At 47.0% G+C, this 25,068-nt stretch overlaps 1 protein-coding gene across 3 annotated transcripts in view; it reads left to right on the top strand.

Annotated features, from left to right (window-relative positions):
* Positions 1 to 25,068, top strand: part of ABCC1 (ATP binding cassette subfamily C member 1 (ABCC1 blood group)) — a 140,871-nt gene that overhangs the window by 16,930 nt on the left and 98,873 nt on the right. For all 3 annotated transcript variants that reach the window (XR_016387805.1, XR_016387804.1, XM_022552274.3), the window contains exons 2-3: positions 21,015 to 21,191; positions 23,998 to 24,123. Coding sequence is in view for 1 of the 3 variants with exons in the window: in XM_022552274.3 (XP_022407982.2) it covers positions 21,015 to 21,191; positions 23,998 to 24,123 (303 nt within the window). In the remaining 2 variants the exon portion in view is untranslated. The remainder of the gene's footprint in view (positions 1 to 21,014; positions 21,192 to 23,997; positions 24,124 to 25,068) is intronic.

Genomic DNA, 25,068 nt, shown 5'->3' with positions numbered 1-25,068 from the left:
TTGCAGATGGTGTCACAGCTCTTGTTCTTGGTCTGCTTTCACATGCAGGTTAAAAACCCTCATCAGAGGGCGTGAGCCTGGGTGGCCAATGCCTGCCGCTCTCTGTTGGTGGCCTCTCCAGGGCCAGAGGTGGCCCCGGCTTTGGTTCGTGACAGCTGGGTCATTTTCAGCAGGATCCCCTGCCACTGCTTGCTCAGCTCTTGCGTGCCTGGGAGCTTCCTGGTTGTCACTGAGAATGGCCCAGTGTGTGAAAATTGTTCCTTTTCTTGCTGTTTGAGTTATTTCCTTTGGGCTTGTGCGCATAACTATGATTGTTGGGTCACAGGCGGGGACAGTCTCTGGCTTTGCGCGTTTCTGGGTTGCTCTTCAGATAGATTTATTCACCCTTTCTTTCATTTGTTGAACAAGTCTTTAATGAGCACCTCCTGTACGCAGGTGATTAAAGGACATGATCCTGCTTTGGGGAGATTACAGGTAGGAGGGAAAGAGAGACACTTAGAACTCAAACGGGAAGTAGTTGATAGTGCAGACGTGCAGGGCATTTGCAAAGCTCTGGGGACTGTGCTAAGCTCTTTATAAGTCCTAATGATTCCGTCCCACAGTAGTGGAGTAGAGACTGATGGGGAAACGGAGGCAGAGAGAGGTGACATCACCCAGCTAGTAGATGGCAGAGCTGGTTTCAAACCCAGGCCATCTGGCTCGAGCCTGGTTGGTAACCCCTGTCCTGTGCTGCCCCATAAACATAGGGGCACTGAAGGAAATACACGGGATTTGGTCCTAGTGAAGAACCCGGGAGGGGGGCGCTTTAGACAGGTAGGCCTCTCTCCTCCGGCATTGCTGGAAGGATGTGAAGGAGCTGGCCTGGCCAAGGGTATTCCAGGGCCAGAACAGTGGGTGGGAGCCCCCAAGGTGGGGAAAAACCTGGGTGAAATTGAAGGACGGTGGGGAGGCCATCACAGCTAGAGCATTAGAGGTCAAGGGGAGAGTATCATGAGCCAGAGTAGGGGCACGACTATGCCTTACAGGACCCGGTAAGACTGATGATCATAGCTAACAGTCACGGTGCTCGTTAGTCCCAGGCCCTGGACAAAACACTTTCCATTTAATCCTCAAAAACAGCCCTATGAGGTTAATAGACTGTTATCATCCCCATTTTACAGATGGGGAAACTGAGGCCCAGGGTAGTTATGTGACTTGCCCAAGGTAATACAGCTCATATGTAGCAGAGCTGGGATGGGACCCCAGCTGTTTGGCCCAGAGTCTAGGCTCTCAGGGGTGGCACCGTCTCCACCGTGATGGGAGTGTCCCTGGTTGTCACAATAGTGGCCTGTTTGACAGTAGCCATTGTGGGTGCTTCCAGGTCAGTGGCCATGGTAGGAGCACTCAGGTGGGCCAGAGTGGAGGCTTTTCTGACAGACTGTGTCAAATGATTTTGACTAAGCCTGGAGCAAGATAGATGAAAGAAAGTCTCCTTGGGGAGGCTTCAGCATTCCGGCACATGGCTTTATGAGCTGTTGTCCTCACTCAAACAATGATAATGACAACAACAACAATAATAGTGGCAGTAATAATATAGCAGAAGTAAGCAGCAGCAAGTTCAACCCCCAGTGGCCACTCCCTCCCCTAACACTGGGTTTCTTTGTTTATTTATTTATTTATTTTTTGGCCATGCTGCACAGCATGTGGGATCTTAGTTCCCCAACCAGGGATTGAACCCGTGCCCCCTGCAGTGGAAGTGCAGAGTCTTAACCACTGGACCGCCAGGGAAGTCCTGTAACGTTGAGCGTTTAGTCCAATGAGAGATGAGTGGCTCAAAGTCAGAGAGGTGGAGTGACTCCCCCAAGGCCACACAGCCAGGAAGCAGTGGTGATAGGATTCAAGGCCTTCAGCTCCAAAGCTTGTGCTTTTGGCCATTGAGTTCTGGTCCTCTTCAACAGTGCCCGTGATGCTTCTTGGCACGGATGCGGAGCACAGAGTTCAGATTTCAGTTGGGAGTAGAGACCTTGGGACATGGAGATGGGCGAGCTGGGACACTCTTTGCGTTGGAAGGCTCTGGGGCAGGGGACAGTGACAGGGTGTCTCCAAGAGATTGTTTTGAGGATGAGGTGGCTTTCCCAGTTTCCTGTTTTTGGCCCTATTCAAGAGAAGGGAATGAAAAGAGTAAGCCAGGAATTTTCTCTCTCGGTTTCACAATTCCTTGGAGCTTTTGCAGCGTATAGGTGATGCAGCACTTTCTTGGTGGGAAGCCTAAGTGAACCTCCCCTTTGCTTTGCTTAATTTGTTCAGGCCCTGGCCTGTCCTCCCAGCCCTGTTTGTCACCCAGTCCCCTCCTGGCACTTTGTTCCACTTCTTTGTTCCACTCACATGCCCTAAGCTTGTCCAGCGGCTGCCTTCCATCCTGCCGTGCCCCCGTCTTAGAACACCGTTCTCTCCTGTCTCCATATTGGCAAATCTGGGCCCCCTCCCCTTAGATTTTACCTACTTCAAGAAGACTGCTGAGTTCTCAAGTGGAAATAACAGCAATGACAATAACTTCCACTAATAGAGTGGTCACCGGGTACCCGTCTGTTGTCACATGTGTATTTTCTCAGGGAGGCAGGACCTGTAGCAGTGAACCAGCCTGCCTGCGTTGAAGTCTGCTTTGGCCACAAGGCTGTGCCACCTTGGGCAAGTTCCTTTACCTCTCTGTGCCTTGGTTGGTTCCTCTGCAAAATGGGAACAATAGTACCCACTTCAGAGGGTTGGGGGCGAAGATGAAATAATGTGATGTGTGGATTCACTCTGCATGATGACTCTGAAAAGCAGGTATTATTGTCTTTGCCGTGTGGATGAGGAAGCTGAGTTTTCTTCCCATTCGCTTTGTGAATTAACCCTTCTCTCTTTTCTGGAAGTGTCTTGCCATTTATGTGTATGTCTTTGATGACACTTAGTGCTTTCAAAATCCTTTAGCCATTTATGTACCCTTCCTACCTTATGGACAAAGTTCTAAGCTCCTTGAGGGCAGGATAGGATGTGGATGTTTCTGGTTCACCCCTGTTACAAAGTGGGGCTTAGGAAATGTGTTAAATGAATGGATGGCAGGTGGGTGGGTCTTGAGAGTCACTAGGTGTTGGCAGGAGTGGGGCCAGATGGAAAAGCTGTTAAGACAGTGGATCAAAACTGGGGCAGTTTAGCCTGTAGGGGGCTTTGACAAGATCTAGAGACATTTTTATTGTCATGACTGGGGGTGGGGCAGAGGATGCTACTGGCTTCTAGTGGGTAGAGGCCAGGGATGCTGCCAGACATCCCACAGTGCACAGGGCAGCCCCATAGCAGGGAATTACATGGCCCCAAATGTCACTAGTGTGAAGGTGAGAAACCTAGGTTAGGGGAACAGGTAAAATCTAGTTATAAGCAAGATAACAATGGGAAAAGACATTGCATTAATTCTTTTTTTTTTTTTTTTTTTTGCGGTATGCGGGCCTCTCACTGTTGTGGCCTCTCCCATTGCGGAGCACAGGCTCCGGACGCGCAGGCTCAGCGGCCATGGCTCACGGGCCCAGCCGCCCCACGGTATGTGGGATCTTCCCGGACCGGGGCACGAACCCATGTCCCCTGCATCGGCAGGCGGACTCTTAACCACTGCGCCGCCAGGGAAGCGCAATTCTTTTTTTTAAACAAGTGCAAACAAGTCCCGTCTAGATGTATCCTCTTCCTGAGGTGATGAAGTGGGGGTCTTTGTATATTTACTAATTTTTTTGAAGAGTGTTAGGTTCTAAGGACAGCATATATAAGGTGAAAACTTCACGGAATTAAAATGACGCTGGGTCTTATCTTTTTAAAATAGCTTTATTGAGATATAATTCACATGCCAGGTAATTTGCCCATTCAAAATGTACAATTCGGCAGCTTCTAGTATAGTCACGGAGCTGTACATCCATCACCACGACGTCTTTGGGGGGAGAGCGGGATGCAGAAGAAATAATGTATAAAATTAGCAGCCTCGGAAATTGCTGGCATTCAGTGATTCTTGACCTATATCCAGGGTTGGCAAACTTTTTCTGTAAAGGACCAAGTTGTAAATATTTTAGGCTTTGCAGGCCAAGAGGCAAAATTGAGCCACGCCGTTGGCAGAGGCCAATTGTTATTTTTTACATTTTAAATTAAAAAAAAATGTGGAATCCATTCCTAGTTTGGGGGCTGTACAGAAGCAGGCAGCGGGGCAGATTTGGCACATGTGTTGTAGTTTGCCAACCCTTGTCCTGCACAAATGGCAATTCATATGGTTCATCTTAGTCATATATTATATGTAATATATACTATGTTGCATATTCCATGACAAATGTAATATAAAGTATTAAATAAGGTAATATATGACATTGACAAATAAATAATATCTGAAAGAAACATGTAGTGACAGAGTGTGGTGAGTGCCCGAAGGAAGCATACAGAGTTCCATGAGGTGGTTAAATGAGGGATTTGTTTGAGCAGGGCTTGGGGGTTGGGCAGGACCCCCTGAGGAAGGGATGTTTTAGCTGAGAATGGAAGGATACCTCTGAGTTGAAGTCAGGGCCGAAGGAACTGGCCGTGTAAAACCCTGAGGCATAGGGTGGTCCAAGAACAGCAAGCCAGGGCTAGACCCAGAGGCTGCAGTGAGGAGTTTTAGGCAGAGTGATGCGATAGGGGTTGCAGGTTGAAGCTCTCCCCTTGGCTACTGTGTGGAGGATGGACTGGAGGAAGATCGGGCTACCTGTTAGGAGACTGGGGTGGAATAAACATTTATCAGGTGTGGGATGAATCGAAGCAATCACGTACCTTCTAGCGGCGCGTCACTTTTTTGTTTTATTATTTCAAGTTAGGATTCAAAAGGATTTCTTATTTATCAAAAGGTCGTGCCTAGGGACTTCCCTGGCGGTGCAGTGGTTAGGACTCCACACTCTCACTGCCGGGGCCTGGGTTTGAGGCCTGGTGGGAGAACTAAGATCCTGCAAGCCACGCTGCAGGGCCAAAAAAAACCCCCTAAAATCATGGCTATGTCTTATTCCAGCAAACCCATACGCTCTCATTTCCTTGATGATCTCTCTACCTTTCAGTGGCTAGCTGAGCACTGCCCAATAGAAATATAACGCAGGCCACATATAGAAGGTTAATTGTCTGGTAGCCACATTTAAAAAAAACAGGTGAAATGATTGTAATAATATATTTTATTTAACCCAATGTATGCAAAATATTATCATTTCAACATGTAATTAATTAGATATTTTGTATTCTTTTTTTTCATCCTAAGTCTGGTGTGTGTGTTTTTTTAGCACATCCCAATTTGGACTAGCCTCATCTTAAGGGCCCCATAGCCCCAGGAAGCTGGGAGTTACTGTATTGGACACTGAAGGTGTCTTCTCTTATTTTGTTAAAAATTAAACATTATATAATAACATTATAATATTTATAGAGCTATATATACCTCCAGGAATTACATACTACTTTGTTTACTGATTTCCCCCCCAGGTTTATTGAGATATTATTGACGTACAACATATGTAAGTTTAGGCTGTAAAGCATTTAATACCCATGTATATTGTGAAATGATTACTACAGTATGGTTAGTTACCGCCTTCATCCCCTCACATTAATTACTTTCTTTGTTTTCATTTTGTGGTGATAATTGTTAAGACCTACTCTCTTACAAGCATACAGTACAGTATCTCATCTTACAACTGGGAGTTTGTACCCTTTGACCAGCATCTCCCCACTTCCCCCACCCCCAGCCCCTGGCAGCCACCATTCTCTCTAGGTGAGTTCAGCTTTTTTGGATTCCACATGTGAGTGAGGACATAACACTATTTTGTCTCTCTGTGTCTGACATTTCACTCAGCATGACGCCCTCAAGGTTTATCTGTGTTGTCACAAACGGCAAGATTTCCTTCATTTATGGTTGAATAATATTTCACTGTGTATATGTATGTGTGTGTGTGTATCACATTTTCTTTACCCTTTCATCCATTGATGGGCACTTAGCTTGTGTCCATCTTGGCTGTTGTGAATAACGCTGCAGTGAACATGGGGTACGGATATCTCTTGGTGAGTGATTGCATTTCCTTCGGGTGTATTTCGTCCTGTTTTAAGGACTACATTCCCACAGGAATCCCTGGGTCAGCGTTTATCTTCAGTTTGGTGACTCTCATTGTGTATCTCCAGGTTATCACACTTAACCTGGGCCACCTTGTTTTCCGCCCGTGTGGCTTACGAGCGATTAAGTGAAGCCCTGTTGGTCTTCGGGTCAGGCTGTCCGTGTTTTCTTTAGCTTAAGGAGTAATTTCTAAGGGAATTCATTGTGTCATTATTTGGAATAGCAAAAGCTTGGCAGCCTCCCAAGTGGCGGGCAGTAGGGACTGTGCAGAGGGGATGGGCTTATGGGGAAGAGGGAGACTGAGTAACTTTCTACTGTTTGCCCTTGTATTTTACACACATATGTACATAACATATACATAGTTAAATTTGAGTCATGCATTGCCTGTTAAAGTGCCTGTTAAATTGCCTGTTAAATTTAAAGATGGATTAATATTTTCCATCATTCCCTGCTCCCCAAATCATACAAAAGTGTTTCCTAAGCAGCTCCCCTGTAGGGGGAGGCAAGGATGAGTCAGCCCGTCCTTTAGGAAGATGTCAGAAGTGCCCCCCTGGGCCAGCAGAACCCAGGGCGTCAGGGAGCACGTGCTGTGGAGGCCGAGTTTGATTCAGAGCAGGACCAGGTCAGGATGAGGTGGGGACCAGAGCCTGCCCGAGCGCATGGAGGCCTGCAGGAGCGTCTGCTCGCTGCGGGCACCGCTGGTCCTTGTGCCCTGCCGGCTCTGTGCTGTATGAGTTTCCCATGGCTGCTGTAACAAATCACTGTAAACTTCTGGCTTAAAGCAACACAGATTTATTCTCTTCTAGTTCTGGAGGTCAGAAGGCCAGGGTGTGGTGCTGTGTTCCTTCTGGAGGCTTTTGGGGAGAATCCATTTCCTTGCCTTTTCTAGCTTCTAGAGGCCAACCACGTTCCTTGAGTCATGGCACCGCCTCACTTTGACCCCTCTTCTTTGGTCATCACATCTCCTTGTCTGATACCCCCCCCCTTTTCCCTCGTAATTCCCTTGTGGGTCCATGGGGCCCACCTGGATAATCAGGATCCTCTCCCATCTCAAGATCCTCAACTTAATTACATCTGCAAAGTCCCTTTTTGTCATGTAAGGCAAAACACCCACTCATTCTGGGGATTGGGATGTGGACATTTTGGGGGGCTCTGGCCAGCACAGTTCCTGGCACATTGTAAGGGCTCAGGACATCTCTGTTGGGTGAAAGAATCATTTGGTGAGGCTGGAAATGTGGAAGGGACATAACAAGAGGTGGATCTGGCAGTGACATTTGTTGACCACCTACTGTGGACTCTGGCTCACGGTTAATTGAGTGCATGTTTGCATCATCTCATTAGTATTTCCACTTTACAGGTGTGGAAACTGAGGCTTAGTGGCTTGCCCAGTGTCACATTGTGAGGAGCTGAAACTCCATCTGCCTGATAAGGGGTGTGTTTGGGGAATAGGGCCTCTAACCTTGGTAAGGGCAGGGATTCTCTTAAAACGGGGTTTCTCAGCCTCAGCATTATTGACACTTGGGGCCGAGCCATCCTCCGATGGGCAGCTGTCCTGTGCATTGCAGACGTTTAGCAGCAGCCTCGGCCCCTACCTGCAAAATGCTCGTAGCATACCCCACAGCCGCACTCCAAGAGTGACACCAAAGATGTCTCCGGACCTTGTCAGATGTGCCCTGGAGGGAACTTGCCTCTGGTTGAGAACCGCGATCTGAAAACATAAAGCAGACATGACACATCAGATCCACAGTCTCCAGGCCATTCAGAGTGAAAGTCAGAATCCCGACAATGGCTTGCGAGTCCTGCACAGTCTGTCCTTCCCCGGCTCCCACCTTCCTCCCTGACTGCCTCTCCCATTTTTCTTGAATCATATTGGCCTCTCTATTATTGCTCCCAAATGCCAGACGTGTTCCCACGTCAGGGCCTTTGCACTGGCTGTTTCCTCTGCTTGGAGCGCTCTTCTCCCAGATTCTTTTCCCAAATGGCCAGTCGACTTACTTACTTGTTTCTTTCAAGCCTTTACACACATAACGCCTTCTCAGCAAGGCCTTCCCCCTTCTCTGAGTCCTTTTGTTGTTGTTTTTTTGTTTCGTTTTGTTTTGTTTTTTGCCTGCACTACTCGCTCAACTTGCAGGATCTTAGTTCCCAGACCAGAGATTGAACCTGCGCCCTCTGCAGTGGGAGCGCAGAGTCCTAACCACTGGACCGCCAGGGAATTCCCTCTCTGAGTCCTTTTATTATTCTTTAAAACAAATTCTGTTTAATTTTATTATCTCATCCTTTTATTTTTAAAAAATATTTATTTATTTATTTGGTTGTGCCAGGTCGTAGTTGCAGCATGTGGGCTCCTTAGTTGTGGCATGCCAACTCTTAGTTGCGGCATGTGGGATCTAGTTCCCTGACCAGGGATCGAACCCAGGCCCCCTGCATTGGGAGTGTGGAGTCTTAACCACTGGACCACCAGGGAAGTCCCCCTCTCTGAGTCCTTTTAATCGTCACTCACACACACTATATTTTATATAATACATAGTTTGCGTGTATATATATTTCCTCTAGTTGACTCTCTGTCTTCTCTCATCAGACTAGACTGTCAGATCCAGGAGGGCAGCCCTTTGTCCTGCTGTTCACTGCTGGGTCCTCAGCACCTACAAGGGTGCTCAGTGGATGGATAGATACTATCCCTCCTGTTTACTGCTGTGTCCCCAGACATGCCTGGCACATGCCTGACCCCTGACAGGTCCCTGGAACGTGACCAAATGGAGGATTTGGTGAAGCTCCAGAGTCTGATAAGAGGAGAGGAGTCGGCAGAGGGGTCAGGGCTGGATGGAGAGTGCAAGGACAAGTGTGTAATTTGCCCATGTGCTCACTGGGCGGGCTGGGGTCAAGGCAGGTCGGAGCAGACGGCCTGCTGCTGACATTCAAAACACCTGTGATGGGCAGCCGTGGCTGTTTTCTTCTTGGCGCTCGAAGTCCTGTTCAGGCAGTCTTACTTTTGCGTGTCACTCCTGTCCCTGTCTCACCAGAGTATCCAAATCTGCAACTGGGCAGGAGGGTTTGGTGAGGATTTGGGGCTCTTGCCTGGGCATGGCCAGGGCCTTCCTGGGTGCTGGGGGTAAGACCTGGATGCTGCCCCGCCCCTCCCCCCAGGTTTCTGGGCTTTATTCTTAGCTCTGGTGAGTCAGAGGGGGAAGGAGGGCCACGGCTCTGCCCGCAGCGTGATACTGGCACCACTGCCTTCTCCACCGCTGTGTGGGGGCTGTGGCCTCAGGCCTCTCCCAGATCTCTTCCAGGACTGTGCGGGGCAGTGGAGGCCCCCTGCCGCCTCTGTAAACATGATTAATGTCCAGAAGCCCAGCAGGTCCCCTGACCTAACTTGGGCCTCCCAGCATTCTTTTTCTCGGCTTCCCTTTGCTCCAGAGCTGCCCCTTTGCCGGGGATCTCGCACCCGGGATGGTTCTGCATATGGACTATATAGATGGCCTGTTGCCTGCACGTCCGCCCCTGCCCCTCCACGGTGAGCCCAGTCGTTGGCTGTGTCCTGCAGAGCTCCTTCTTTCCTTTGCTGGGGGTGTTGGCCCCGGCTCTGGAACCAGCCTCTCCGGGTTTGAATCCAGGCTCTGCCAGGTGCTGCCCGGGTACCTTACAACAAGTCTTCTCACCTCCAGTTGCCTCTGTGTCCCTCCCTGTAAAGTGGGAATAAGACAGAAGCTACCTCATAGGGTGGTGGTGATGATGAAATGGAACGATGCACACTGAACCCAGAACATGGAGCCTGTCGTTCCAGTCAGGGCTCGGTAAGAGCGGCCGTCTTATTGCTGTTACTGTTAGTCTGAGTTTCAGCCCCCTGGGTTTGCACCTTCTACCCTCCCAATCCCAGCCCCTGCCGCAGATGAGGCCGCCCCAGGCAAGCTGAGCACTCACCCCCGCAGTCCGAGTATTGGTGCCATTCTTAATCCTGCTTTTGCAGATGAGCGGTCAGGGTGGGAGAGAGGAGCTAATTTTCTGAAGGTCAGGAGCCAAGTGAGCAGCAGCGACTAGATTCAAACCCAGGCCCAGCGGTTCCAGGGTCCCCACTCTTTCGTGGCTATTGCTGTTGTTTGCATTCCTTTTATCCCCTTTCTCCTTTCTCTCCCTCCCTCTCTTACTTCTCCGTTTCTGAAAAGGTGGACAGGCGCCTGGGTCCCTTCCGCCTGCCTTGGACACGTTTCCTCCGACCTCTGGCTGCTTCTGATCCTCTCAGATCCTCACCTGATACTTTCTGTCCCATCGCTCTTCCCCTTCATAGCAAGTGTTGTCCTTTGTAATTAGGTTTTGATTTGTGGCCTTATGTCTTTAATGGACTGTGAGTCTTAAGAGGGCAGGGTCTGCGCCTGCTTTGTTCCCATATCCCCATGATTAGCCCAGAGCTTGGCATGGAGTAGGCACTCAATACATATTCATTGCATGATGGAATGAATGAATGAATGAATGAAAGCTTGCACTTGTGTTTGTTGATTAGTCTCTTGGCCAGGAACTGAAACTGGAAGCTTTTGGGTCATCTCATTTAACCCTCCCGATCACTCTACAATAGGTGGGTCCTGGAATTAGTCTCATTTCACAGATGAAGAAACCAGGGCCTGGCAAGGCCACTGCATTAGGGTAGTGGGGGCATTTTTGCCCCCCAGGGGCACATTTAGCAGTCTCTGGAGACATTTTAACTGTCACAACTGGCTGAGTATGTCACTTGCAGGTTTTGTGACCTCAGTTTCTTACTCTGTAAGAAAACTGTAAAATGGGTTTAAGCATAGTACCTGCCTCCTAAGGTGGTTTGTGAGGATTCAGCCTGATGTGTGCTATTGGCATATATTGGGTGGAGGTCAGGGATGCTGTTCAACGTCCTACAGTGCACAGGCCAGCCCCTCAAAGAATGTTCTGGCCCCAAATGTAAGTAAGTAGTGCTGAGCTTGAGAATCCTTGTTTTGGGGCATGTATCTGTGACCCGGAGGAGATTAGAACCCAGACCTTGAACCATCATTCTTAACCATCACCCTGCATTGCTCACATTGGGTGGATGGGTAGGGGGAGTTGTAGAAGATTCTGTGTCTGAGTCAGCACTTTGCTTCTCCATTCTGTGCCCATGAGCTTGGAATCCCCAAGGCCTGAGGACAGCATTGCCTTGCAAGCTGCCTCTGGCGGGATGGTGGGACCACTGGCCTCGCAAAACGCTTAGCGCTCCAAGCACCTGGCTGACGGGTGGTGGAGCCCGGGAATTAAGAACTCAAGTGTCAGACAGACTCTCTATGGGTTCAGATCCCCGTGTTGCCTGACTCTTCCTGGCTCTGTGAGCCTGAACCAGTTCTGTAAACTCCCTGGGCCTCAGAGTCCTCACCTGAAAAGGGGGAGTTTTCACATTCCTGACTTTGTAGGGCTGTTGTGAGGTTTAAATGGACTCACGCTTGGAAAACACTTAGCACGGGGCCCGGTGTGACCACTGTGCTTTTATGATAGGCACCCAATAAATATGTGCTCTCTCTTTATTCCTAGCCCAGCATCTAGAAATTTCTACTCTTAAACTCCTGCTGCTGCTATTTATTTATTTAAAGTGTGAACTAGTTTTGTTTTTGTTATTTTTTAGAGGTAATACATGTGGAGTAAAAAAATTCAAACAGTACAAAAGATAATAAAACAAAAACTAGTAGTCGCCTTCCTCTCACCAGCTTCAGCCCTACCCCCTGGAGATAATCACTCTTCATGTTAACAAAAATGTTAGCTTTTGTTGTTCTTGTCCCCTGCTAAGAAAATTTCCCTGCCTAGGCAAACATCTATATACCCTTTTATACTAATTTTAAGTGGGAACAATAGTACATGCATATGATAAAAAATTGCAGACAATGCATTTGCTACGTATATAGAGGCATCTGCACTGGGATTCAAATTCTTGGCTGTCCATACTGCTTGCAGGCTGTGTGACTTGGACTCAGTTTCTGTATCTGTAAAATGGGTTTAGTTATAGCCCTGCCTCCTGGAGTTGTTTGTGATGTAAAGCCCTTAGATCAGTCCTGGCACATGATACTAAGAACCTTACTGACTCTTTCACTTTCCATAGATAGTAGAAGGTAGCACACATTTCTTCATTTGCTTCACATCTTCGCTTAGAGGACATCTTGGCTCAGAGGCCTTTCCTGTCCACCTGATATAAAAGTAGCACCCAGTGCCCACCATGATCCTCTGTTCCCTTGATTCTTCGTCAGGTCATTTGTTGCCTAGACACACATAGAGTTGTTTGTTTAGTATCTACCTCTTGTGATAGAATGAAACTGAGAATGGAAACCTTATTTACCTCCGAATGGTATTGGCACATAGGAATCTCATGACTAATAGTTGTCCATTGAACTTCCCTGGTGATGCAGTGGTTAAGAATCCGCCTGCCAGTGCAGGGGACATGGTTCAAGCCCTGGTCCAGGAAAATCCCACATGCCGCGGAGCAACTAAGCCCGTGCGCCACAACTACTGAGCCTGAGCTCTAGAGCCCGCGAGCCACAACTACTGAGCCCGTGAGCCACAACTACTGAAGCCCGTGCGCCTAGAGCCCGTGCTCCACAACAAGAGAAGCCACCGTAGAGAAGCCTGTGCACCGCAAGGAAGAGTAGCCCCTGCTCGCTGCAACTAGAGAAAGCCCGTGTGCAGCAACGAAGACCCAATGCAGCCAAAAATAAACAAACAAACAAATAAATAAATTGATTAAAAAAAATTGTCCACTGAGCCTTAGAAACCTGATGGTTGTAAGTTATTGAGACAGTTGAATGCGAAAAGGGATGTTCAGGCCCCGGGGGAACAGCCTGGTACTAGTAGGCCCTCATTACTCTATAGTGTCAGAGCAACTCTGCTCACGGATGCTGGTGATGCTGAGCGGCAGTTCAAGTTCATAATCACCTCCCCCATCCTCCTCTCTGCAGCTTCCCTCCTGTCCCGAGGTTGGCCAGCTGGGTCCAGACAGGACCGTTTCCATTGTCTCCACAGGCCCCAGCCAAGTGAAGCTGTGTCGGCAGGCCGGGGCTGTAGGGGCAGCCCTGCAGAGACCTTAGGCTCTGGCCTAGGGGACACCTGGTACCTGGGTGCTCCTCTTCAGAAGGATTGCAGCCCTGCAAGCACCTTGATTTTAGCCCAGGCAGACCCATTTCAGATTTCTGACCTCTGAAACTATATGATAAGAAAAAGTCTGTGTCATTTTAAACCACGAAATCTATGGTAATTTGTAACAGCAGCTGTAGGAAACTAATACAGGTAATTGGTTCTGAATTTGGTGGTGTTTTGGGGATTCACATCTTCCTCTTGGCCCAGATTCCCTGTGGGTAAAGGCATGTGCTCCAGAAAGCTCTGTTAGAATTCTTATATTGCCCAGCACTAGGAGTTGGCGTCAGGGGTGGGGTGGCTCAGTAGTCAGGCTTCCTAGGTTTGAGCCCCAGCCTCATCCCTTACAGTCTGTGTGATCTTAGGCAAATTATTTGACTTCTCTGTGTCTCAATTTCCTCATCTACCAAATAGGGATCAAAACAGAACCTCCTTTCTGGGTGATCATGAAGATTGAGTTAATTCACATAAAGTGCATGGAAGCAATTCCTGGCATACAGTTAGTGCTCAGTTAAAGCTAGGTGTTGTTATTATCGATAACAATATAAGATTGTCGTATTAAGAGTATAATGCTATAAACTGCATTTATTTTTATTACTGATGTAAGACTTAAGATTAGTGACAGTAGTCCTTTATTGAGTGTTAAGATATGACACTGAGCTGTATGTATGTAATTTTATTTAAACTGCAGAATAGCTTTAGGAGATAGGTATTCTTAGCCGTTAGTCATAGGTAAGGCTCAAAGAGGTTAAATAACTTGTCTAAGGTCACAGAGCGAACAGAGAAGGAAATTGGACCTGTAAGAAAAGGGACAAGGGGACAGATAGTCTTTTGGGGAGGGGAGGAGGAGTGATTGGGAAAGAGAATAGGAAGAGAAGTGGGTTCCAAAAAGTCAACTGAGGCAGTTATAAATAATAGTCATAATCAACATTTATTAGGGCTTTTAGGATCTCCTGTGGAGGAGAAGATAGTAGCTCCATTTTGCCAGTGGGCTTTTTGAGCCTCAGAGAAGAACAGTGACCTATCCAGCAGTATGCTTCTAGTAATGTTGTATCCCTAAATTCACTCGTGTCAAGTTCTGAATCATGTTGTATAAAAAGTTGACGTAGTGGATCAGAACTTGTATTACTAGGGTGCTTTGTATTGTAAGTGAGAGCAAATTTATTTCAAACTTGTGTAAAAGTGAATTTATTGGAAAAGTCCAGTGGGAGGGTGGGCTGCAGGTGAAGCTTGATCCAGCAGCCCACAAAACACCAAGCATCAGTTTCTTTCATCTCTGCCTTTCACGATGTCAGCTTCATTCTCACACTTGCCCTGGTGGTGCCACCCCTTCCTCTCCACTCCCAACTCTTGGTGCTTCCCTTATAAATGGCTGAGACACCTGTCAACCCCACATCCTCACTCCGTGTCACTGGGGACAAGAGAGTATGTGTCCTTGTAGTGATTGGATTGACTGGGATCAAGTGCCCATTCTGGAGCTAATCACTAGCACGTGGGTAAAGGACTCTGCTGACTGGCTGATACTAAAGAGGACCTACCCCTGGAGCTTTGCCCCAAGCATGTGGCTGACGAGAGGATTTGCTTACGAACAAGAGCCAGCGGCTGTTGCCAGAGAAGGGAAAATGTGTGTGGGGCGTGGACAACGTAAACGCACTGCAGCATGGCCTTTGGGAAGATGCCTTATCTCCTGGTGCCTCGATTTCCTCATCCGTGAAATGGGGATAACAGCAGTGCCTCTTCTGAGGGCTGAGTGATGTGCCTGGCCCATCCATGCTCAGAATGTGCTGGTTGTCATTATTCCTCTGAGAGAGAAGGGTGCGACCTGACACCACACAGTAGAAATTGTATGAACTTCCAAAGCTTGTGGGCCAAGCAGACTTGGACTTGTTCCCCAGATCCTCGAATGTCAGCACTGGAGGGAGAGGGACATAAATGGATGACGAAGGTGTCCTGAGAAGAAAAGCCTCAACTGGGGGGATCAGGGGATGCCCTTTCTCTAAGATTTCCATGGGCTGGGTTCCCGGAAGTGCAGAGCCTGGGCCAGCGCTGGTGACTGTTTTCCAGACTCCTGGAGCTGAATTTTGTTTCCCAGTAGTTGGGCTGATGGACGCTCCATTAGCAGAAGCAGGAAACGGTGGTCCGACCAGCTTGATTTCCGAAGCTCCCTGCGTTTGGAGGTAGAGCCCCTGAGGAGGAAGACTGTGGTTAGCTGTCGTCTCTGGGGTCGGGGCAGTCTCAGTGAGTCGTTCTTCCGTAAGAGTGGCTTTCGGCATTCCCTGTTTCCCCCAGAAACCCCAAATAGAGGGGGCCCCACTGCCTGTCTTCAGGGGTTCTCAAGGGGATTGCACAGAGGATTCATCAAATTCCTGGCAAGTGAGGGACATGCAGGAGGCCTTTGACCCTGTTACGTCACTGCTGTGACAGTGTTGTGGTCAGGACCACTATTGGCAGGCGGTAGTGGCAGCAGGGATGGTGCAGGTTCACGGTCACAATCGGATTTCCTCTTTTCATGCCCCCCCCCCGTTCTTCCGCCTCCCTCCCGTCTCTGCCCTCTCTGTCAGGGCTGGTCACCTGGCTTTAACAGGAAGCCGCTGTCTGAAGAATAAACCCCTTCCTTTGCTAAGCATTTCTCCAACCTCTCCTTCCCCGGAGTTCCGTGTCCTTAGATGCTCCCCAGTCTCCTCTTGCTCACTTCCTAACTTGAACTTTTCTTTGTCCCTTCAGCTTCCTGACTCTGGGCGGTGCTGCGGTTAGTGGTGGAGATTATTATTAATTATTGGTGTCTGCAGCTAATAGCTATCACTTACCAACTCTAGACCGTGCCAGCTGGTGCAGAGGATGGGCCCATTTGATTCTTTTTCCAGGCCTGTGTGTTTTCCTGACCACACTGCTAAGGAGATTGAGGCTTGGAGAAGTTAAGTGACCTGCCCAGGTTCACATGAGGTCAGGGCCTGAATTTTAATCCACATCCATCAGACCAGAAAGCCAGGGTCATAGCCAGGTTCTACCTTGATGGATTGTTTGGTTTTGTGTTTTTTGAATTTTATTTTATTTATTTTTTTTATACAGTAGGTTCTTATTAGTTATCTATTTAATACGTCTTAGTGTATATATGTCAATCCCAATCTCCCAATTGGATTGTTTTTTAAATAACAAAGTAGGGGGACTTCCTGGTGACGCAGTGGTTAAGAATCTGCCTGCCAATGCAGGGGACGCGAGTTCGAGCCCTGGCCTGGGAAGATGCCACATGCCGCAGAGCAGCTAAGCCCATGTGCCACAACTACTGAGCCTGCACTCTAGAGCCCGCGAGCCACAACTAAGCCCGTGTGCCACAACTACTGAGCCCACGTGCCTAGAGCCTGTGCTCCGCAACAAGAGAAGCCACTGCAATGAGAAGCCTGCGCACCGCAACGAAGAGTAGCCCCTGCTCACCGCAACTAGAGAAAGCCCGTGCACAGCAACAAAGACCCAATGCAGCCAAAAATAAATAAATAAATAATTTAAAAAAATTAATTTTTAAAATTATTTTTTAAAAAGTAGGAAATAATGCTGGGGAGGGGAGACATGGTTTGGGCCATTTGTTTACTCAGTAACCTTTGGGTACCTGCTGGGTGAGGAGTAGATGAGTCAAAAGTAAATACCACACGGTCCTGGCACTGAGGTCCTTGCGTGGTCCTTGCAGGACAGAGGTATTGACAGACACGTGAGAAAATCATTGCAATGTACAGGGGGTGTCCTTATGGTTTGGGGAGTGAAGAAGAAGGCTTCTTAAAGGAGGTATCTGAGTTGGGTTTTGAAGGATGAATAGGAGTTTGTTACTGTGGAAAGACAGTGCAAGAAGAGCTTCTAGCAAGACATTCCCAAAGAACCATTCATTTGACTAGCAATTGGGGAATGCCTTAAAGGCAGGGACCATGCCCTTCCTGAATCTCCAGTGCCTTGAGCAGTGCCTGACACAGGCTTGATAAATCCTCCTTTGAGTGAATAGTGGAGTTGACACATTGGGGGACAGGGCGGGAGAAATTGTAGAAGAAACAGATGGGGCTTGAATGTGGAAGGCCTCATGAACCGCAGCAAGGATCGGCTCTGAAAGGTGATCCGGAGCTATTGGAGGTTGTTACCCAATAGCAACAGTTGTGGTCAGGGCCACTATTGGCAGGCGAGGGTGATCAGATCTGTCCCACTTAATATCACAAGTATTTAAGCCTATAACTTTTCCCCTAAGGAGGAGAACCTGACTGCTTTTAAACGCAAAAAATGGCAGGACTTTCAGTTTCACTCATCGTAAAGAGAAAAGGAAGTTAAGCTACAGGGAGATATGTTCCACTATCAGATTGGCAGAGATCAAAAGCTTTTAATATACTGTGGTATGGGAAGTAGTTACCCTTGTACCTTGTTAGGTGCAGTATAAACTGATGGTACCCGTTGGAGGCAGTGTCTGTATAAATTTTAAATGCATACACCTTTTGATCCAGCAGGTCTACTTCTAGAAAGTTATCTTACAAACATGCTTGCTTTGTGTGCAGTGAGGCACTTATTAGGTTATTTATTCACGGCTTCATTGTTTGTAAGAGCAGCCCAGTGCCCAGTCAGCAGGAGGCTGATGATATAAGGTCAAGTCCATCCGTACAATGGAATACAAAGCAGCTGGAACAGAGAATGAGGAAGTGTGCAGAGCAGGATGATCTTTCAGATCTGTTATTAAGAGATGAAAGGAAGGTACAGCGCAGGATGTGTGGAGTATGTTTCTCTCCATTTGATAACAGAAAATACGTATTTATTTTTGTTATAGATGCATAAAATATTTTCTGGAAGGATACACAAGCAACCGATACTGTCACCTCTAGAGAGAGGAACTGGGAGGTTAAGGACCAGGAATGGAAGGTGGCTTGTCACTTCTACCCTTTTTTCAAAAGAAATAAAATTAAGCTATCAAGAATAAAGTAGATCTGTGGCACTGATAGGGATCAGTTTCTAATGTTAAGTAAAAAAAAGCAAGGCATGGAACTGGTATGTATTATGGTACCTTTTGGGGAAGCAAAGTAGGTAAGCTATATTTGGAAGAATATACAAGGTGTTAGCCATGGTAGTTTTGCCTGTGGTTTAGGAGGGGAGTGCTGTGAGTTCAGGAAGGAGGATTTATTTTTCACAGTGTACCATTTTGTGTAGTTTGGGAAAATTTTAGCACGTAAAGTAAATGTATTACCCATTAAAAGTAAATTAATACAAAGAGAGACATGGATGAATGCCTCGGTGGATGGGTGGGTGGATGGATGGATGGATGAGTCAGTGGATGGGTAGTTGGGTGGATGGATGGATGAGTCAGTGGGTGGGTAAGTGGGTGGATGGATGGATGGATGAGTCAGTGGGTGGGTAGGTGGGTGGATGGATGGATGGGTGTACGGGTAGTGGGGGTGGGTGGATGGATAGATGGTGGATGGATGAGTTGATGCATGGATGGATGGATGGGTGGGTGGGTGGATGGATGGGTTCATGGCTGAGTTCATATCTGATGCATGTATGGATGCATAGATAAATAAGATAAATTTGGCTGTGGTGGGGAGGACTAAGTGGGGCCCAGAGGGGCTGGAAGCAGAGAATGGCTAGAAAACTACTGCAGGAGTCCAGGCAAGGAATAATTGGGGTAAGGATCAGATTATTGAATTGATTCACATAGGAACCGAGCTTCGTGTATACCTAACTGTGTATATTAAGTCCCAGCATTCTTTTCTTACTAGAAAGGCAGATACCTTTGGAATGAGCTTTTTCTGGCAACTGCCCAGAAACTGCTTTTTATATAATAACCACCAACAGTTTAATCCCCATTTTCACCATCACCTTAAGAATTACAAGTGAAACCAATTAAAATAGTCTTTGATATAAACTACTCCTCTCCATGCTCATTCTTATTTGCAAGGCTGTCTTCCAGTGCCCAAGTCCAGAGGCATGACCTTTGTCCTTTTAAGGGTTTCTTTGTGTCTAGAAGTTTCCTGGCTAAATCCCTTGGTGTATGTTGACCTTTTAAAGTTTACTTTTCAATGATTCCTTGTTCTTTGTTCTGGAAAAATAACCATTTATATCACAGAATAATTAAACCTCTGAAGAACCAGTTTGGGTACTTAATACCTAGGTCTTTCTCTCTCCCTCTTTTTCAAGTCAAATCCTTTTTTTTAACCATCTTAACCATTTTTAAGTGTACACTTCAGTAGCGTTAAGTATACTCAACAGTGTTGTGCACAACTCTTTTGAAAAACTCGGAACATATATTTTGATTGATCATCAAATGTATCTTTAAGTGAAATGGTCTGCTTGTTCCCATAATTTTCTCTTCTGTAACGTTCTTTGATGTGGCTTTAAAACTTGCATGGAGTTGTAAGAATCCAGGTTCCTTGGAGTTCCTTGGTGGTCTCACTTATCTGATTGTGGGAAGGCTGTTGGAACCGGAGCTGTCTGGAGGTGTCTGGGGAGCACATCATCCAGTGGTGGGGAGAGAGTGCTAGGGGAAGGGGGCTGCATGGGGACTGGCCAGCTGGACCGCATGGACCTTATCCAAAGGCTGGCTACTTCTAGCTCCTCCCAATGGTTGTAAGGTGGGAATATGGGCCCAGTGCTGCCAGATTTTCTGATTTTTTAAAAGAGACACTGGAAATCCAAGTTTTACATGAAATTTCCTGATTTTTAAATGTTGGCAGCTAACATAAGATTTTTTTTTTTTAAAAAGCATGCTTAAAACACCAACAACAGTAACAGCAAACAATCTGCGAGCCATATCAGCCTGGGAGCCACCTGTTTCAGACCTCTAATTTCATCCCACCTAATTATGGTAGAGATAGGAAATTGAGACCCCAAAATAGGGTAATAACTTTTCCCAAAGTTGTATAATGGTTCAGTGGTCAGATCAGGACTTGAATTAAATTTTCCATTACAGAAGTCTGAAGTTTATTCTTGGGCAGATACAGATATACCTGGTCTATTTATGTATGTATCTATCTACTTATCTATTTGGCGTGTCTCTAATGAAGTACAGGTGGCTTGTTAAAAAATTAAAAGTAATTAAAACAAATTTGTTTCTGAGGCTGGATAGCTTAGTGGTTAAATGCAGGAACTCCAGAGCTGAATTCCCTGAGTTTGAGTTTGGCTCCAGATCTTACCAACTGTGAGATACTGGGCAAATCACTGAACCTCTCTGTGCCTTAGTTTTCCCTCCTGAAAAAGGAATGATAAAGTAATTATAGAATTAAAGGAGGTAATACATATAAAGGACTTAGAATAGGGCCTAGAACATAGAACTGCAATTTGGATGTTATCCATGCTGCTACCGCTGCTGCTGCAGGTGGCCGTGATGGCCGTACTGATGGTGCTGATGAAAGCGATCACGATTGCGGTGATGCTGATGACATTGATGGCAGTGATACAGGGGTCACGGTGAGGATAATGAAGAAGAAGAATAGAAAGCTCTTAATTCCCGAATTTGAAGTAGGAATGATCTATATGACTAAACGACGTGTCCGTTTACAGAATACCCTTTAGGATTCCTTTAAATGGCAGTCTCCATCTTTTGTACAATAATGGAACTTACCACAGGTCCCAGAACTTGTCCGTTAGGTGAGATGAGATATACGTTTGTTCGTCGTTCCTTGTTTGTAGTCTTTCTGGCTACTGATCTTTCCAGTTTGCCTGTTCTGCCTGGTAGGGCCTCGTTGTTCTTAAACCCCATGACAGCTAGTTTTGAACTCTTCATGGGCCCCTTGTCCAAGCTCTTGGGGACGTCCTGTTGACCTGTGCCTGTTTGTGTCCTCAGGAGTGGAATGTCACGTGGAACACCAGCAGCCCCGACTTCACCAAGTGCTTTCAGAACACCGTCCTCGTGTGGGTGCCTTGCTCTTACCTTTGGGCCTGCTTCCCCTTCTACTTCCTCTATCTCTCCCGCCATGACCGGGGCTACATTCAGATGACACATCTCAACAAAGCCAAAACTGTAAGTCACGTGGGAGTTTATCATGATGTGTGTGTTGTGGGTGTGTGTGTGCTGGGGTGGGGAATGGTGGTTGTGAAAACTGACATGTTCCTTCTGCTTAATTGGCCCTGAGTTCCTTTTACTGGGAGACAGAATAATAATGTGGTGGGTAAAGACTGGGACACTGAGTTCAGACGTGGGTTCAGATATCGGCTCTGCCACTTACTAGCTGTGTGGCTTTGAGCAAATTTCTTTTTTCCTTCCAGTTTTATTGAGATACAATAGACATGCAGCACTGTGTACGTTTAAGTGTACAGCACAATAATTTGACTTACATCGTGAAATGATTATCACAGTAAGTTTTGTGAACATCCACCATATCGTATAGGAACAAAATCAAAGAAATGGAAAGAAAGTTTTTTCTTTGAGCAAATATCTTAACTTCCCTGAGGCTCAGTTCCCCCATGATTATAGTGGGGGTGATAGGATCTATCTCATGAGATTATCTGGAGGTCTTCCTCCCTGACCAAGGATGTCTTTTTTTTTTTTTAAAGATTTATCATTTATTTATTTTATTTACTTTTGGCTGTGTCAGGTCTTAGTTGCGGCATGCAGGATCTTCGTTGAGGCATGCGGGCTCTTTGTTGTGGTGCGCGGGCTCCAGGGTGCACGGGCTCCGTAGTTGTGGCGTGCAGGTTCCAGGGTGCGTGGGCTCTGTAGTTTGCGGCACATGGGCTCTAGTTGTGGCACATGGGCTTAATTGCCCCGTGGCATGTGGGATCTTAGTTCCCTAACCAGGGATCGAACCCACATCCTCTGCATTGTAAGGCGGATTCTTTATCACTGGACCACCAGGGAAGTCCCAAGGATGTCTTTTTAATTAAAAAAAAGTTTTTATCGTGAAATAGTTTCAAACTATAGAAAAGTTGCAAGGATGATACTAAGCACTCCCCCAGCCCTGTGTACCCGTTACTCATAGTCACCGATTTTTAACATTTTGCCACATTTAACATTTTAACCTCATCCTTCTCTTTTGCTCTCTCCATATACACGTATTATTTATGTTTTTCTGAATCATTTGGGAAAAGCTAGCATCCACCACACCCCTTTACCTGTGATCCTTCAGTGTATCTTTTCTCAAAACAGGGATATTCTCTTATATAACAACAGTACAGTAAATTCAGGAAATTTAACATGGACACAATACTTAAAAAAAAAAACCTACTGTGTATATTCCAGTTTTGTCACTTGTCCCAATACTGTCCTTTCTAGCACCCCCCTCCCCCTCCGCCCACTTCAAGGTCATGCGTTGCATCTAGTCACACTCTTTATTTTTCTGTAATTTTGGAAGAACTTTTCACCTTTCTTTGTGTTTTATGACATTGGCATATTTGGAGCGCATGGGCCAGTTAGTTTAGAGTCAGTTCCTCAACTTGGGCATTGGGATGATGTTCCCTCATGATTAGATTCAGATAATGCCTGTCTGGCTGGAAAACTACAAAAGGGATGTGGGGTCCTTCTCTGGTTACATCTAAGGCCGCATGGTGTCCGTCTGCCCCTCGGTGATCGGCTTAATTTTGTTCCTCTGGTCAGCGTGTCTGGTTTCTCTGCTGTGCAGGTGCTGGTTTTCCCCTCAGAAGGATGAGCTTTCTGGGGGAGACACGTGAAGGGCATGTATATACCTGCTCCTCATTCCACTTTCTCCTCTTGACTTAGCATGTGTCTCAGTCCTTTTTTAAGCCACATTTCCCAAATTTCCCAAAATTTCCCAAAATTTATTTTCATAAGCCCTTGGCAAACAGGAAAACTTGAGTGATTTTACTGAAGCTGTCCCCTTGCCTATAATACCGCCGTCCAAACCTGTCTCGTTCAGACCACAATCCAAGCCTATCTCAACATGCTGTCTGCTCCCCTATCCTCAGCTGGACCTGATGTCTTCCTCTTAGACTTCTGGAAGCGCTTTGTACTTCTCTTGGGGAACAACATCTCCCTTTAAAATGTAAATCAGATTTTATCCGTGCCTTGCTCAAAAAACCTCTAGTGGCTTCTCATTATAGGGAGTAAAACCTGGACGTCCTCACAGTGGCCCCGCTTGGTCTGGCTCCAGGCTCCTCTTCAGCCATCTCCTGCCACACCCACGGCTCATGCCACAGCAGCCGCAACCTTACTGAACACATTCCTACCGCAGGACCTTTGCACTTGCCCTCTGCCTGAATTGTTCTTTCCCTCCAATAGTCACTGTTGGCTCTTTACCCAGATGTCACCTGATGGGAGAGGCCTTCTCTGACCACCCTATCTCATCTGTTTTATTTCTCCTTATATTACTTCTTGCTGGCATTATTAGTATGTATTTTTCAGTTTGTTTCTTGCCTGTTTCCTTCCACTGGAATCGCAGCCCCATGAAGGCAGTGACTTCTGTCTGTTTTATTCTGTTGTATTCTTGGCACCTTGGCAGGTGTGTGGCCCACAGTAGGACCCCAGTAAATTTTGGTTGGATGAATGGTCATCGTGAGAGGCGCCCTGTGCAGGCTGCTGGGGTTACAGATGTCGATAAGCCAGGCTTGCGTTTTCAGGTGCTGGGGAGAATAGTGACCACACAGAGTTGTGCCTGTGGTGCAGGAGAGATACAGACCAGTGTGGGACGGCCCAGGTGCTGGCTCACCCTACCTAGGGCTTGTCTGTGTTCCAGAGGATACATGCTGTATCTGAAGACCACAGCTGATGGTTTAGGGGGTGGCTGGTGCCCCCAAGGCTGAGATTTTTGCACAGGTGCTGGGGGAAGTTCTGTCGCTGTCCGTTGTAAGATGTGTATGTACTTCTCTTCCAGGCCTTGGGATTTTTGCTATGGATTGTCTGCTGGGCAGACCTCTTCTACTCTTTCTGGGAAAGAAGTTTGGGCAAGCTCCTGGCCCCAGTGTTTCTGGTCAGCCCAACCCTCTTGGGCATCACCATGGTAAGTAGGGGCTGGCACTGTGGAGACCAAAAGTAGTGGCTGGCATTTAGAAATGAAATGATCTCACAGTAGAAATCCAGAAATACAGCTGTGTTAGGTGAATTTGATGTGGTCTTGGTGGGGGGGTGGGTAGGGAGGAAGGGATGATGGGGCTGAGGCCTAAAGGATGAGCAGGATGTTAAAAAGTTGAAGGGGCTGGGGGTAGAGGATGATCCAGTTGGAGAAAATAGCATGTGCAGAAGTCCTGGGGTTGGAGAGAGAGAGTGAGAGTTGGCCTGTGTGGCTGGGGCAGAGACAGGAAGGAGGGGAGAGCAGGGGAGCAGGAATGGCAGGAAGGGCAGAGGGCTGACCCCGAAGGACCTCGAGCTTCAGGCTTAGTGGGTTTTGTCTTGTTTTTCATTCCTGAAGGTGGGTTCTAAACCTTTTTTGTGCCATGGACCCCTTTCTTCTTTGCCAATCTGGCCTCCTCAGAATAATCGTAGAACACATAGGCTTACAAAGGAAACCAATCATACACACATATGTATACATATGAAGATTTTGTGATGTACATTTATATTTTTACTTGAGGTTTAATTTACATAGGGTAAAATTCACTTTTTTCCTTGAACAATTCATGAGTTTTGATAAACAGATATGGTCAGGTGAGTACCATGTCCACAATCAAGATACGGAACAGCTCCATCACCCCCAAAAGTTCCCTGGTGCCGCCCCAGCCCTTCTCTCCACCTCTTTACCCTGCCCCCCGCCCGGCTACTGCTGCTGTGTTTTCTGCCCCTATTGCTTTGCCTTTTCCAGAATGTCATGTGAATGGAACCATGAAGGCTGGAGCAGTTTGAGTCTGACTTCTCAGGCCCTGCGGTTCCAAAGATCTTTTTTTTTTTTAAAGTCACTCAGCGTGTTTGATTGTATGGATTCCACACGCACTGTTTATCCATTCTTTGG

The sequence above is a fragment of the Delphinapterus leucas genome, chromosome 15 (assembly GCF_059928025.1).
Source record: "Delphinapterus leucas isolate spDelLeu-1000000601 "Yukka" chromosome 15, BTC_Dleu_Yukka2, whole genome shotgun sequence".
In the NCBI taxonomy this organism is placed as follows: Eukaryota; Metazoa; Chordata; class Mammalia; order Artiodactyla; family Monodontidae; genus Delphinapterus; species Delphinapterus leucas.
Note: the sequence above shows the minus strand (reverse complement) of the source record. Positions and strands in the feature narration are given on the sequence as shown.